Below are 14,681 nucleotides of genomic sequence, written 5' to 3'. Positions count from 1 at the left end.
ATTTGAGTGCTCCTGTACTCATCCTTGTGTGCATAGAAATGGTTGTTTAATGTTTATTTCTTTCCATAGAGCACTGGACGCAGTGGACATATCCTGGGAGAACGAGCACTTGAAGAACATTTTGAGTTCGGACGAATTTCGGGACCCGGAGAAACCTGATAAGGCGGGCAGTTCTACTACCACATTGCAGCCCTATCCTAAATTCAATTTGTTGGGGCAGCCATTATGGCATGGTGAGTTAATACTACTTGTAATTATTTTTAATTATTATTTGTAATTTAATTTATTGGTTATATTAAATAGGCAATTTAAGTTTTAACGGTGGTAGAGCCTCTGTAGTTCGAGTCTAGTAGCGGCATAACCTATTTTTGCTTAATAATAGCAGTGTTAAGCGCTGCTGTGTTCTGGTTTGAAGGGTATAGTAAGGGAGACCTACTTTTCCAAGGTATTCCAGCTTAGTCCTTAGGGGTAGCGGTGCATTTGTAGCCGACCTCAGGTAAGAATCAAATCTATACTTGGGGTTGATTGCAGATGTCCAAATATTACTATATTGTTTATGGTTGTAGTTCATGTATTTAAAATGTTTGTTTTATAAAAATAGCTACTTCATTTCTTACATTGTACACATACGAATACTTAATCGTATGTGTACAAATACATTTTGATTTCATCATGGTATATGTATTATTCCTATTATAATCGTATAATATTTGTTGGTATTGGTTACGTTTGCATTTAAAGAACTTTATTTATCTGATGCAGAGCACCTGCCGGTGGTGGGCGCGCGCATCGAGGCGCTGCGAGCGCACGGCCGCGCGCCCGCCGCGCTGCGCCTCGCCGTCTCCGCCGCGCGCGCCATGCGACACCGACAGGTACGCACACACACACACACACACACACGTCTGCTATGAGATACAGACAGATACGCACACGTACACACACCGCGACAGACGTATGCCATGCGATATCGACACGTACGCATACAGACAGACACAAGAACACACAACACACAAGAATACACACGTCTGCCATGCGACACCGACAGGTATACCGGGGTCACGCACACGCACGCATGTGCATACGCATGCACGAGCATTGTGGTGAATGCTTATGCAGGCGCAAGTCCTCAAGATGGCGCTACACATTTTTGAATCACGTTATTGAAGTTTTTTTCAATATCTCTGGCCTTATCACTTTACCCAACGGGAGCATATACTTTTACATAATATACACGCGTGGGTAGTCACAAACAGACACACATGGATACACAGCGATTTGAAATAGAAAAAATTGGCAGAGAGTGAGAGAGATGAACAAAACATATAGATATCCTCTAAAGTTCGCCTATGTGCAATAGTAAATATGTATATAGGATGATTCATTTTCACATATGTGTCTCTGTGCAGGAGGTATCCCAGCAGCGGTGGCAGGACGCGTGCTGCGGCGAAGCATCAAGTAGCAGTGGGGACGCGTGCGCGTGCGCGGGCGGCTGCGAGCGCTCCAAGCTGTCCGTCGCCGCCTACATGGACAGCGGCGGCTGTCTGGCCGCGGGGGACACGTGCGCGCTGTCGCACTCGCGCCGCTGCGTCGCTAGAGGTGCGTGTGTGTGTCTGTGCACGGCAGCTGTGTCGGCACGGGGCGAGCGCTCCAAGCTGTCCGTCGCCGCCTACATGGACAGCGGCGGCTGTCTGGCCGCGGGGGACACGTGCGCGCTGTCGCACTCGCGCCGCTGCGTCGCTAGAGGTGCGTGTGTGTGTCTGTGCACGGCAGCTGTGTCGGCACGGGGCGAGCGCTCCAAGCTGTCCGTCGCCGCCTACATGGACAGCGGCGGCTGTCTGGCCGCGGGGGACACGTGCGCGCTGTCGCACTCGCGCCGCTGCGTCGCTAGAGGTGCGTGTGTGTGTCTGTGCACGGCAGCTGTGTCGGCACGGGGCGAGCGCTCCAAGCTGTCCGTCGCCGCCTACATGGACAGCGGCGGCTGTCTGGCCGCGGGGGACACGTGCGCGCTGTCGCACTCGCGCCGCTGCGTCGCTAGAGGTGCGTGTGTGTGTCTGTGCACGGCAGCTGTGTCGGCACGGGGCGAGCGCTCCAAGCTGTCCGTCGCCGCCTACATGGACAGCGGCGGCTGTCTGGCCGCGGGGGACACGTGCGCGCTGTCGCACTCGCGCCGCTGCGTCGCTAGAGGTGCGTGTGTGTGTCTGTGCACGGCAGCTGTGTCGGCACGGGGCGAGCGCTCCAAGCTGTCCGTCGCCGCCTACATGGACAGCGGCGGCTGTCTGGCCGCGGGGGACACGTGCGCGCTGTCGCACTCGCGCCGCTGCGTCGCTAGAGGTGCGTGTGTGTGTCTGTGCACGGCAGCTGTGTCGGCACGGGGCGAGCGCTCCAAGCTGTCCGTCGCCGCCTACATGGACAGCGGCGGCTGTCTGGCCGCGGGGGACACGTGCGCGCTGTCGCACTCGCGCCGCTGCGTCGCTAGAGGTGCGTGTGTGTGTCTGTGCACGGCAGCTGTGTCGGCACGGGGCGAGCGCTCCAAGCTGTCCGTCGCCGCCTACATGGACAGCGGCGGCTGTCTGGCCGCGGGGGACACGTGCGCGCTGTCGCACTCGCGCCGCTGCGTCGCTAGAGGTGCGTGTGTGTGTCTGTGCACGGCAGCTGTGTCGGCACGGGGCGAGCGCTCCAAGCTGTCCGTCGCCGCCTACATGGACAGCGGCGGCTGTCTGGCCGCGGGGGACACGTGCGCGCTGTCGCACTCGCGCCGCTGCGTCGCTAGAGGTGCGTGTGTGTGTCTGTGCACGGCAGCTGTGTCGGCACGGGGCGAGCGCTCCAAGCTGTCCGTCGCCGCCTACATGGACAGCGGCGGCTGTCTGGCCGCGGGGGACACGTGCGCGCTGTCGCACTCGCGCCGCTGCGTCGCTAGAGGTGCGTGTGTGTGTCTGTGCACGGCAGCTGTGTCGGCACGGGGCGAGCGCTCCAAGCTGTCCGTCGCCGCCTACATGGACAGCGGCGGCTGTCTGGCCGCGGGGGACACGTGCGCGCTGTCGCACTCGCGCCGCTGCGTCGCTAGAGGTGCGTGTGTGTGTCTGTGCACGGCAGCTGTGTCGGCACGGGGCGAGCGCTCCAAGCTGTCCGTCGCCGCCTACATGGACAGCGGCGGCTGTCTGGCCGCGGGGGACACGTGCGCGCTGTCGCACTCGCGCCGCTGCGTCGCTAGAGGTGCGTGTGTGTGTCTGTGCACGGCAGCTGTGTCGGCACGGGGCGAGCGCTCCAAGCTGTCCGTCGCCGCCTACATGGACAGCGGCGGCTGTCTGGCCGCGGGGGACACGTGCGCGCTGTCGCACTCGCGCCGCTGCGTCGCTAGAGGTGCGTGTGTGTGTCTGTGCACGGCAGCTGTGTCGGCACGGGGCGAGCGCTCCAAGCTGTCCGTCGCCGCCTACATGGACAGCGGCGGCTGTCTGGCCGCGGGGGACACGTGCGCGCTGTCGCACTCGCGCCGCTGCGTCGCTAGAGGTGCGTGTGTGTGTCTGTGCACGGCAGCTGTGTCGGCACGGGGCGAGCGCTCCAAGCTGTCCGTCGCCGCCTACATGGACAGCGGCGGCTGTCTGGCCGCGGGGGACACGTGCGCGCTGTCGCACTCGCGCCGCTGCGTCGCTAGAGGTGCGTGTGTGTGTCTGTGCACGGCAGCTGTGTCGGCACGGGGCGAGCGCTCCAAGCTGTCCGTCGCCGCCTACATGGACAGCGGCGGCTGTCTGGCCGCGGGGGACACGTGCGCGCTGTCGCACTCGCGCCGCTGCGTCGCTAGAGGTGCGTGTGTGTGTCTGTGCACGGCAGCTGTGTCGGCACGGGGCGAGCGCTCCAAGCTGTCCGTCGCCGCCTACATGGACAGCGGCGGCTGTCTGGCCGCGGGGGACACGTGCGCGCTGTCGCACTCGCGCCGCTGCGTCGCTAGAGGTGTGTGTGTGTGTCTGTGCACGGGAGCTATGTCGGCGCGAGGTGTATTTGCAGAACTCGTCGTAAACACACTGTGCCACTGCGGGATGCGGGTCCCTTCTCAGTGTGATAGGTTTAGATATTTGTATAGGTTAACCGCGCTGGCCGAGTGCGAAAGCTGGAGGGCTCGAGTCACTTAAAATAGGGGTAGATTTTATATACAAATTAAATCACCGCGCACTAATTTTCACTTGGTGTTGTTTCTCTTTGAAGGTTGGTTTTGATTTCAACATCGGGTTGATAAATGTGTCGTAGTACCGCGAATAGATACGGTCTATACGACTAAAATATTCTTCATAAGTAAGTAAGCAATTTTTAAAAATGTATCCGCTCTATCCACTTGTAAACAATAGTAGATATTTGAGTATAACTGATATTTTTTTGAGTCTTTATATTAGTAGCGTCAACAAAACAATTTCTTAAATAACTAGAAATAGAGTTCGTTTTAAAATTAAAAATTATTAGAAGTGTGATTCCGATTGAAATTAAGTAATTAAACCAGAAAATTTATTTTAAAAACCTTTACATTGGTCCACAGATAGCCGGTGCTGGAGCGGCTGGACGCTGGAGGCGATCTGGTGCGTATACGAGTGCCTCGCCGACGCGTGCCTGGCGCCCGAGGACCAGCGCGCCTCACCCCGTCTTCATACCTACGTCGACGAGGAGCCCAACACTGGCCTTCCACCCAGGTAAACCATCATACTTAATTATACCCCACTAATGCAAATTATCCGTTACATAATGTATTTACTTACATCTCATACAAATTTTCCATTACGACCTACTCGTAGTTTTACCCAACGTCTCGTAAAATTCTCTATTAAGTCCTATTTTTACCTTATGTCCTATACAAATTCGCCCTTGCTACCTAGTTTTACCCCATATGCCATGTTAATTCTCCATTACAACCTAGTTTTACCCCACTTCTCATGCAAATTCTCCGTCACAACCTAGTTTTACCCCACGTCTCATGCAAATTCTCCGTTACAACCTAGTTTTACCCCACGTCTCATGCAAATTCTCCGTTATAACCTAGTTTTACCCCGCGTCTCGTGCAAATTTGTACCTAGTTTTACTCCAAATCCCATGCAAATTCACCATTGTCATAAAATTTGGTAACCTATCGGCTTTACCTTGTATTATCAGAAGTAACATCTCACCTGACGTTGACATTAGGTATTATATCAATTTTATTTGGAGTTGACTATAAATATGACCTACATGACCACGAAATCTTACCGAAACGAAAAAAAAATGTGTTATAATCTTTTAATAAATTTCAAATTATTCTATATTTCAGATACCAGCACGTGCCGGTAGCTGGCAGTAAAAACCCCGAGGAGACCTACCTGGCCTTAGCCCTCGAAGCGGCCCTTTTAGGCCTCGGCGTGCAGAGGATGTTACCGAGCGGACTGTATGCGCAAGAGCGATATTGTAAGCAGGTAGGACTTTGCAAATGTTTTTATCATTTATTTTTGCTGCAATTTTCTTACTGTTAATACTTGAAATATTTTAAATCCTTTAGTTAGGTTATATAAAGATAATATGAGATTTGTGGCCCCATTTTTTTTATATGTCCTGTATTTCTTTTAAGTGAAATTGTTATTAAAATGTTAATTTTATTTATTATACATGTTGTTAATGTTTCTTAAAAAAAAACGAGATATTTTTTTTCCATTTAAGTTTTTCGTGCATCTGACAAAATGCTAACCGAGGTATTTTAATATTTAAGGCTTTTTAACCACACACTTCACGAAGTTACAAAGTAGAGTACGCTTTTATTTATTGCGGTCTAGGTATTTAGCTAGACTCGGGTGTACACTATGAATGTTCGTAACGTCATCAAACAGTTTTTTAATCTTACTAGCCTCATCATAAATTTCGTATTATTCCCCCAGGAGGAGCGTCTAATATCCCAGCTGCAGCGCGTAGAGGGCGAGGCGTGTGCGAGCGTGTGCGTGCGGGTGGCGCGCGCGCTGCTGGCGGGCGGCCCCGCCTCCTGCCTCGGCGCGCGCGTGCACCCCCGCGCCGCGCCCGCGCACACCTTCGCGCGGTACCTGTTCCTGGCGCTGCTGCCCGCCGATCCGGACCTCGCGTACCGGGTCGGGCTGCGGGCCATGAGGTCAGTAGTGAGGCCTTTGACTTTAATCCCCACTCCTGCAAGTGACGCGAGCACGTATCGTGGGAGCTATTAGCGGTCCGGCACAATGTCTGGGTGCTAGAGTCCATTCATGCGGAATCAATCTATCCCTGGCGTTTCTACCCGCTGACCTGGACTTGGTATACCGATGTAGATAAAATATATATTTTTTATATAAGCCCTTTAATATCCTTCTTTATTTATCATTACTTCCGAAAATGTAATTCTTATAAGTGATGCTATCCAATGGTGGTATAATACAGCTACAACTTTTTTTTCCAAATTGAGGTGATTCAAAACCTGGGTCCAATTTTATAAACTAATGTTGCAAGGTTAATTTTGAACAAAATCAGCGTCGTCACCCCTTTTAGATATTTTTACTAAGGTAGCTTGTTTTTTTTCTAATTACCACTGTCCATCGTATTATTTGTATATTTTCTATGTACCCATCATAATTGTACACCCTAGAATTTTCTAACATAACCGTTCCGTGTGCAGGTTGCCGATGGTGGAGGACGCGTACGCGCTGGAGGGCGGCGCGGGCGGCGGCGGCGCGGGCGCGGGCAGCTGGCACACGCTGCAGCACCACGAGCAGCAGCAGGCCGCGCTCGCCTCCGCGCTGCTCGGTCAGTGCACACGCCTTATTGTTGGTTGTAGCGATTAGTATGGACGCAGCTTTGTGTTGCGCGCTGCTCGGTCAGTGCGGGACGCTGCGTTCGTGGCTTGCGATGTGTGGACGCACCTTTATGCTGTTGTACTGTGATTCATTTGGGGAAATAGTAGAGTTTTTAGCGGGCGGAGTTATGTGCTCCGATGTAACATTTCGAAAGCGGGATCGAAGAGTACTTTAGCTGGAGACAAGTACTTTAGCTGGAACAAGTTGGAGAGTATTTTTTGCGGGGTATTATGTTGTACGCGTCGATGTAACACATAAAGTGAAAAAATAAGTCACAGTACATTTTTAATGTGAGATGAAGTTGCATACACTGATGTTACACATAAATTAGAAAATCTGACTAGAAAGTTGGGTTCCAGTTTACAAGTAAGGTAACTCAAAAACATCTTTACATGACGTGTCTGTGTTTGTTTTCCTTATAGATAATAAGACCTTAGGTCGAGTGGTTACATGTCACGTGTCAGATTCCCTAGTTCAGCAAGTCATTGACATTTGTTTTATCTTAGGGTCCCTAGTTATACATAAAATAGCAGCTGAATGAATGTGTGTGCAGGTGCTGCCCGGGGCACGAGCTCGCGTCTCCGCGCGGCGCTGGGCGCGGCGCAGCGGCACGTGCGTTCCGCGGCGCAGCTGTTCCGGCTGGCGCAGGACGCGCTGCGGCTGGCCGCGCCGCCCGACGCGCCGCACCACCACCGCGACCTGCTCGCCGCCGCCTTCGAACTGGGCCTGCAGGTGCGTAAATTGGGGGCGGACGACAGGGCTGGCACAACGTCGAAAACAACACAGCGCATATACTCAACATCACAGTACATATACAATACTCGATGCGACGCGGCGTTGCATGCAACACTGCGAGCGCTCTCGTTACGGCGTAATGTCACGTGCTACGCATAGCACACACTCAGCACGACATAATGTCACGTACGACGCGGTGTACACACTCAACGTGGCGCAGTATTACATAAGATGTAACGCACGCACTCAGCATGGTGCAGAGCTGCGGACTGCATGGTTGCGAACCAGGCATGCAAATATATGCAAATCTCCTTCCCGAGAGTTTGTCTATCCAAAGTCCACTTAGAGACAAATACTGCACATAGTAAATGCCAGCTCCATTCACAGGATCTATATACGGCGTATGCGTCAGACACGTCAAAACGTATTATTTGGTCACTTAATATAACCGACTGAAATCTACTGACCACCTTACCAATTATAATTTATTTATAATTATTTCCAGGTGTTACGCATGACGCTATCGTCAGTAAACTGGCGGCGGCGGGAGATGGTGCGCTGGCTAGTCACCTGCGCGACCGAATTGGGCTTGGATGCGCTACTCTCCATCATGCAAAATTGGTGAGATTTTTGTACTTTGTCGTTATACTTAACCCACCTTCCTCAATAACTTATGGTGCTTTATCTCATCTTCCCATCTATACTTTTCCTCCCCTTTCTTAACTTATCTTATATTCACTACCTTATATTAGTTCATCTTGTTTACTTTCCTTGTTTCATTTTACTTTACTTTACTGTCTACTTAGCTAATTTTATTGTTGTTACCATGTCCATCACACCTTCCCTACCCTGCGCCACTTTGCCTGGTTTCAACCTTACTTTTTTCTTTTACCTCACTTTGTCTTGCTTAATTCACCATGCCTCTCTTACCTACCTTTTTTTGCTTCCTCACCAACCCTCTATACTCCATCTTCTCTTGCTTCCTTCACCTTCACTGTCTCGCCCCGTCTTCTCTTACTTTTCTCACCTTCCCTCTCTTACCTTACTTTCCTTCTCTTATCTTATTTTGCTTGTTTCTCCTTTTCTTTCTTACCCCACCTTCCTTTACACTTTCCTGTACCTTACCTTCACACGGTTACTTCACCTTACACATCATCATCAACCCATTAATTGGTTTGGCAGTTGGACCTATTGGGCACAGGTCTCCTATCAGAATGAGAAGGATCACCTTACACATCCTCCTCTAACGTCACCTCCTCTTACGTAACATACCCTAACAACCGTCCGTCCGTCAGGTACGAGCTGTTCACGCCGACGGAGGCGACGGGCCCGGTGGCGGCGGCGGCCATGTCGCACGCCACGGCGCTGCGGCTGGGGCTCAGCTTCGAGCAGCAGGAGAAGCTCGGCGCCACCGCGCGCGCGCTCGCGCTGCAGTGCGCCGCCAAGGTAACTGTACTTACATACCTGTTCTATCTGTATAGTTTTGTTTGTATAGTCCGCGCCAAACTTCTAGTCCGTTTTGAAGTTGTTGCGTGCAGATTTAGTTAGCATATACTCGGTAACGTAAGAGCACACTAACGCAGCTATGTACCCGGGAGTGGAGGGTGCCTGGAGGGTCCCGTGTTATCTTCGTCTAGCGACGTATCGTTCGTTCATATCACGTCGCGACTCGTTTCTATATTCGGAGTGGACAGTTTGGCACAGATTATACCACGTGAATTAAATAACAAATTGCTAAGTATTATCGTTGTTTTACTGAAGATTTTTTAACTTCGTCTGTGGAGTGAACAATTTTTAATTGACACTTCATTATAACAAATCAACGATGGTCAAAATATTACGAATTTCCATTCTCTTTAAAAAAAGTGTTATAATCCATTTTCATTTTCACTTTTTAAAATTACAAATAATATGCCACCTACCAAAATAAGTGTCCTAAGTAATTACTAGAAGTATAGAATAACAATTGAAAAGACTAGTTATACACCTGTTGAGAAACTTATGATGAACAATAGAATACAAAAAAATTGCATCAATCCCGGACTTTTCAACCAATAACTTATTAATTCCTTATACTTAAATCCCTATCTATTTCTCTAGGACCCACCCGGCTGCGCCTTAAGCGCCCTCTCCGTCTGCGAGGGCTCCGCGGGTGCGTTCGAGGCAGCATGTGCAGCAGTGGGGGGCGCCGCGGCCAGAGGGGCGCTAGCATCCAGTCAGCTGTTCGCGGTGGCGCGCTATATGGAGCAGCGTGGACAGCCTGCAAGAGCCATGAGACTCGCCACGCTCGCGATGAGGAACTTGCACTTGCATTATAACCAAGTAAGTTAAGGTTTATAGACTTTTGTCTCTAAAGGGTTATGTTTCTCAAGTGTATGTACGTATATCAATTTTTTTGGTTCTGCAGTCTAAACAGCTTAACGGATTTTAACAAAGTTTGTGAATAACGTTGGCTATATTTTGAAGCATAATTCTGTTATATTATTTTATTTGTTATATAAAATTAAAGTAATAAATGAGCAAATGCACATGGTAAATAATAACCATCCGAAGACATCTGTAATAAATTTCAGATGTGCTTGTTCTTAAGATAAGGACGAATTTATTAATAGAAATAGACGTACGTAATGCATCTGTGGAAAGTTGGGGGTCTGTCATATTGCGTAGAGATATAGGATGTAAGATAAGCACTGTATTAAAAGATGGGTATATGTTACATATTGTTGTCTATAGGGAACTGCGTTTACTGGACGTCTCTGTGGAGAGATGGGAATACGATATGTGTTCACACTGTAATGGTGAGGACCCCATAGTAGCTGAACGTTGTGTGGACATCTCTAAGAGGAGATGGGAATACCAGACGTGTTATCTACAAAAACTAATTTATGTTTTTATTTTTATCTTTGTAGGTATATTTAGTTTTATAATTGTACTGTGTGCTGCAATTGTCTTGAATAATAATAATGATATTATTTTTAAAAAGATAAAGGGCCACATAGTAACAGTGTCCGTGTTGTTGCAGGACAGCCACCCGGCGATCGCGGACATCCACTGGGCGGTGGCGCTGGCGCACTCGCTGGGCCGCGCGGAGCTGCAGGCCATGCTGCCGCTGCTCGTCAAGAACGTGCAGTGCGCGCCCGTGCTGGTATATATACATTTTTGTATTACTTACATCATTTATATGTACAGATGTGAAACGCTTCAGACTCATTTATATGTAAAGTGTTTTAGACACGTGCCGTGGCAGATAAAATAGAACTTATTCCGCTATTGTAATAGGATATTGCAGGCACGGAGCATACTTGTCAATTGATCATCTTGTCAATGAACAGTAAATAGTATAATTGTAAAAAAAGCGTGGCGTACACGCTTTTTTCACAATTATACAATTTACTGTTCCTTAATTGATTTCTAGATTGAAAGAAATTTCCAATTATCATAAAAGCGTGTTTTTTAGTTTTTTAAACTATATTCTAACTGAAATTAAATTTTTGATGTTTCATTATTTTCTCTTAATATACTGATATACAGATTTCTTTTTTATTTTATTAAAGTCTGCTAACCTAACCTAACTCTTCAGTATTTTACCTTCGAATTTGACTATAACTGTCATTTTGAAAAAAATCATCTTGTAATATAAATAAAGATATAAAAGAAGAAAATAAATATATGGACTCTCTATATAAATAATTATGTTTTTGCCCACAGTCGGACGTGCTCCGTCGTTGCTGTGTGGCGGCAGCGGGGTGTTCCCGCGCTCGGCCACCTCCCCCGCGGCCGCCCACCCCCTTACGGCCGCTACTCGAAGCCGCGCTACGAGCTTACGCCTCTACCACACACGCGAGACTAGCGCACATCTCACCACGGCATTATGCTGACTTTGTCGAATTCTTAGGTAAATAAATTTGTTTTTAAGTAAAAGAGATCTCTTGAAAGGAGAGATGATAAGAATCGGTCGTGCTCGATAGTCTCGATTTGAATTTTTTATACGCTCAAGATGTTTAGGAAACTTCAGTGTGATTCAGAACAAACATAATTCAAATTACTAGCTATCTCTTGATGAATTGCAAAAATCTCTACAAACATGTTAACCATGGTTAATGCCCTTCCCCCGCCGCTGACGTCTTAAGGCGTCGTTACGAGCCTATAGCAGTTTCCACTATACAAGCAAGTATCGCTGTGTCACTATACTGACATCAATTTTCCAAACTTACATCCATGCCCTTCTACTTCATACGAAAAAAATGTTAAGAACTCCATTCCCTTACAGGTAAAGCTCGTGACACATTCGCGCTGGCGCACGACGGGCCGCACCAGTTCGCGGCGCTGCTGCAGGAGATCAAGCTCAAGTACAAGGGCAAGAAGAAGCTCATGTTCCTCGTCAAGGAACGCTTCGGCTGAACACCGCTGAACAGCGCTGAACACCGCTGAACACCGCTGAACTCGGCTGAACACCGCTGAAAACGGCTGACTGCAGCTGAATACTGTTGAAGCAAGCTGACTGCAGCTGAATACTGCTGAAAACCGCTGAACTCGGCGGAATCCAGCTGAACTCTGCTGAATCCGGCTGAACTCGGTTGAACTCCTTGTACGGAACCAGGGCATTTTGTTGTTAATAATATAGATATGTTGACATCGTGCAATAGAGAGCCATGTAAATAAAACTTATTGATAAATGCATAGTTTATACAAGATTGAGCCATTACAATTTTTGTACTACGCCATTTTGTATATCCGAATGATGGTTATGTATATTTAGCAGTATACATTATACATAATATTTAGGCCTGAAATAGGGATGTTGACACTAATAAGAAAAAAATATTTTTTAGTCACTAAATTTAAATTCACCGATAATCTGAAATAAAATTTGTAAGAATAATAATTTTATCGTTCTTTCGAATATTTGTAATACGCGATAATGTTGTTAATTTATAATCGTTGCGTTATAATTATAACGGATAACGATACCGTTATACGTTATAATTATAACGAACAACGTTATAACGTTACGTTATATATTTTAAGAGTAAATAACGAACGTCAACATCCCGTCACCCGGCAACGATGTCGGTGTATCATTACCTCACGCTTTCCGAGCGGCTCAGTACTCGCTCAACATGATTATACAACTGCTATTATTATGTGGTACAGTCTGCAAAAAAAATGTCTTTCATTTATCAGGTACACTATAATTCGGTGCAAAAAAATTAAAAAATCGTCAAAAAAGTTAATATAAAGTAATATCTGACAAGAAGAATTATAAAGCAATGAACAGATTATAAAGCAAAAAATGGCAGATAATATATATTTTAATATTACATAAAGTCGATAGAATCATTTCAAAATTATGTACTTTTTCGAAAGTTGAACACTATTATTATTTTTTTGATTCGATGCACACGTAATGACAATGTTTATGTATAAATCTATATTAATATTATATTACATACATCTTAAATATATACCACAGATACAGTAGTGTGTAATCGTGTTGGGTGTAGCACTATCGTACCAAACCAGTCTATTCTAAAGTATTATTTAACTTACGCCTAGATCGTACCTCGTAGACGTTTTATATGTAAGTAGGTAACATTGTAATGATCTCAATGATTCCATTGTAAATAGACTTAGGTTATGTAAATATAATGTAAGTTAGTGTTAGTTCGTTGGAAATATATTAGATATATTTTAATTTGGAAGTGCGGTGTATGCGGGCGCCGGGATATACAGGTAAAGGTCGTATGATACATGAGTACGGCATCGTGTCGTAAGACTTTACGACGTCGTCTGCCGTTGCGATGTGTGCCGTGGAAATCTACGACATGCGACGCTAAAATCACGATGTCAAAATTGGTGATGCAAAAATTGAGTAATTTTTTCGGATAGTGATTTTCATAATGAATAAAATCAATGAGTCCATCCATTTCGTTACATCATGAATTATGAAAATTACTTTAAGAAAACATTGGTGGATTGCATCACAACTTTTGACGACATTGTAATTTTTTACGATGCACGTTGTAGTTTTCCACGACACCATATTGAAACGTTACATGGCGTCACAATGTTACGATGCGACGCCGTATTGTGTGCATGTCCTAAATGGCGCGTAAAATTGTCAGTTTCGTTCAAAAACTTATTGAAATATACATCTTGCGCGCGTATACACAGCACCTCGGTAGATAAATAGTACGCCAATATATAGCGTCCAATAGCAGTGGAATCAAACATAAATAAAATGACACCACACCAAAGAAATAAATGTAAGTAATTCCAAAAGTGTGAGTTAAGCAACGCCATCTTTCTTTCAGTATTCTTGAGTATTCAGTATCTGTAGATGTTCGTTTTTTAAATGTTAAGCTGTCCTCTCTTTATCCGTTTTATGTTATTGTTTAGTTTTCCTTTGGCGTTCCACTTAACGACCACGGCGACCGGTATGTCATACTAACAAGACAAAAAGTTGACCATTAATCGGTAAAGTCGTCAAGTGGAACACGAAGATTGTCCGTTATCGTTTTTATTATTATTTTTCATTGCACATGTCTTCCTTTTTAGCACAAAATTATTTTAAAATCGATACCCAACTTCTATCATAGCGTAGATATAAAATTTTAACAAGAAGTGCATTTATAAAAATAGAATTGTTTAATATTTAAAGTTAGTGTGACATTTGAATAGTGTTCAGGATACTAGAATGAATGGTAGAGTAAGCTATGATTACGAGGGATTTTTGTACTTTTTGTGGTGTGTAAGGGTTGTGCGATGTAGGGGTTAATTTAAAGATTACTTGCCAGATTGCGAACGAAGGTATTCCTAAATTAATAGAATAAAATATATTTGCCAACCCTGTGCTGTAACTGAAATCATAGACAATTTGTAGCATCGCTAACATTGTGGTGGATTTGTGTTGCGGAATATTCGTATTAGGAATCTTTTATTACCTGTGTCATGAATTACCTACCATTACCTAGACACGAATCTCGTATTAGAATTAGAAACATCCACTTAATAAAAATCTGAACATCTACACAGATGGATACCGAAATCTTTGAAATGTTATTGATAAAAGAACTAAAAAAAGTATGAAAGCTCTTACGTGTACTTAAACAATATATTTTTATGAAACAAATAGTAATGATG

General features: G+C 46.3%; 1 protein-coding gene across 1 annotated transcript in view; it reads left to right on the top strand.

The window, feature by feature from the left end:
• The window catches only part of LOC140752068 (zinc finger SWIM domain-containing protein 4), a 97,122-nt gene extending 82,636 nt beyond the window's left edge, over positions 1–14,486 (top strand). Inside the window, exons 10-23 of the mRNA XM_073086214.1 lie at positions 70–233; positions 763–872; positions 1,407–1,596; positions 4,526–4,676; positions 5,288–5,429; positions 5,886–6,109; positions 6,626–6,753; positions 7,357–7,535; positions 8,044–8,159; positions 8,834–8,984; positions 9,639–9,860; positions 10,561–10,683; positions 11,247–11,433; positions 11,809–14,486. Coding sequence (XP_072942315.1) covers positions 70–233; positions 763–872; positions 1,407–1,596; positions 4,526–4,676; positions 5,288–5,429; positions 5,886–6,109; positions 6,626–6,753; positions 7,357–7,535; positions 8,044–8,159; positions 8,834–8,984; positions 9,639–9,860; positions 10,561–10,683; positions 11,247–11,433; positions 11,809–11,939 — 2,218 coding nt within the window. The 3' untranslated portion in view covers positions 11,940–14,486. The remainder of the gene's footprint in view (positions 1–69; positions 234–762; positions 873–1,406; positions 1,597–4,525; positions 4,677–5,287; positions 5,430–5,885; positions 6,110–6,625; positions 6,754–7,356; positions 7,536–8,043; positions 8,160–8,833; positions 8,985–9,638; positions 9,861–10,560; positions 10,684–11,246; positions 11,434–11,808) is intronic.
• Positions 14,487–14,681: the final 195 nt, after the last annotated feature.

This window comes from Epargyreus clarus, unplaced genomic scaffold (assembly GCF_041222505.1).
Source record: "Epargyreus clarus isolate Ecla_fem2 unplaced genomic scaffold, WU_Ecla_fem_2.2 ptg000024l, whole genome shotgun sequence".
Classification (NCBI taxonomy): Eukaryota; Metazoa; Arthropoda; class Insecta; order Lepidoptera; family Hesperiidae; genus Epargyreus; species Epargyreus clarus.
Note: the sequence above shows the minus strand (reverse complement) of the source record. Positions and strands in the feature narration are given on the sequence as shown.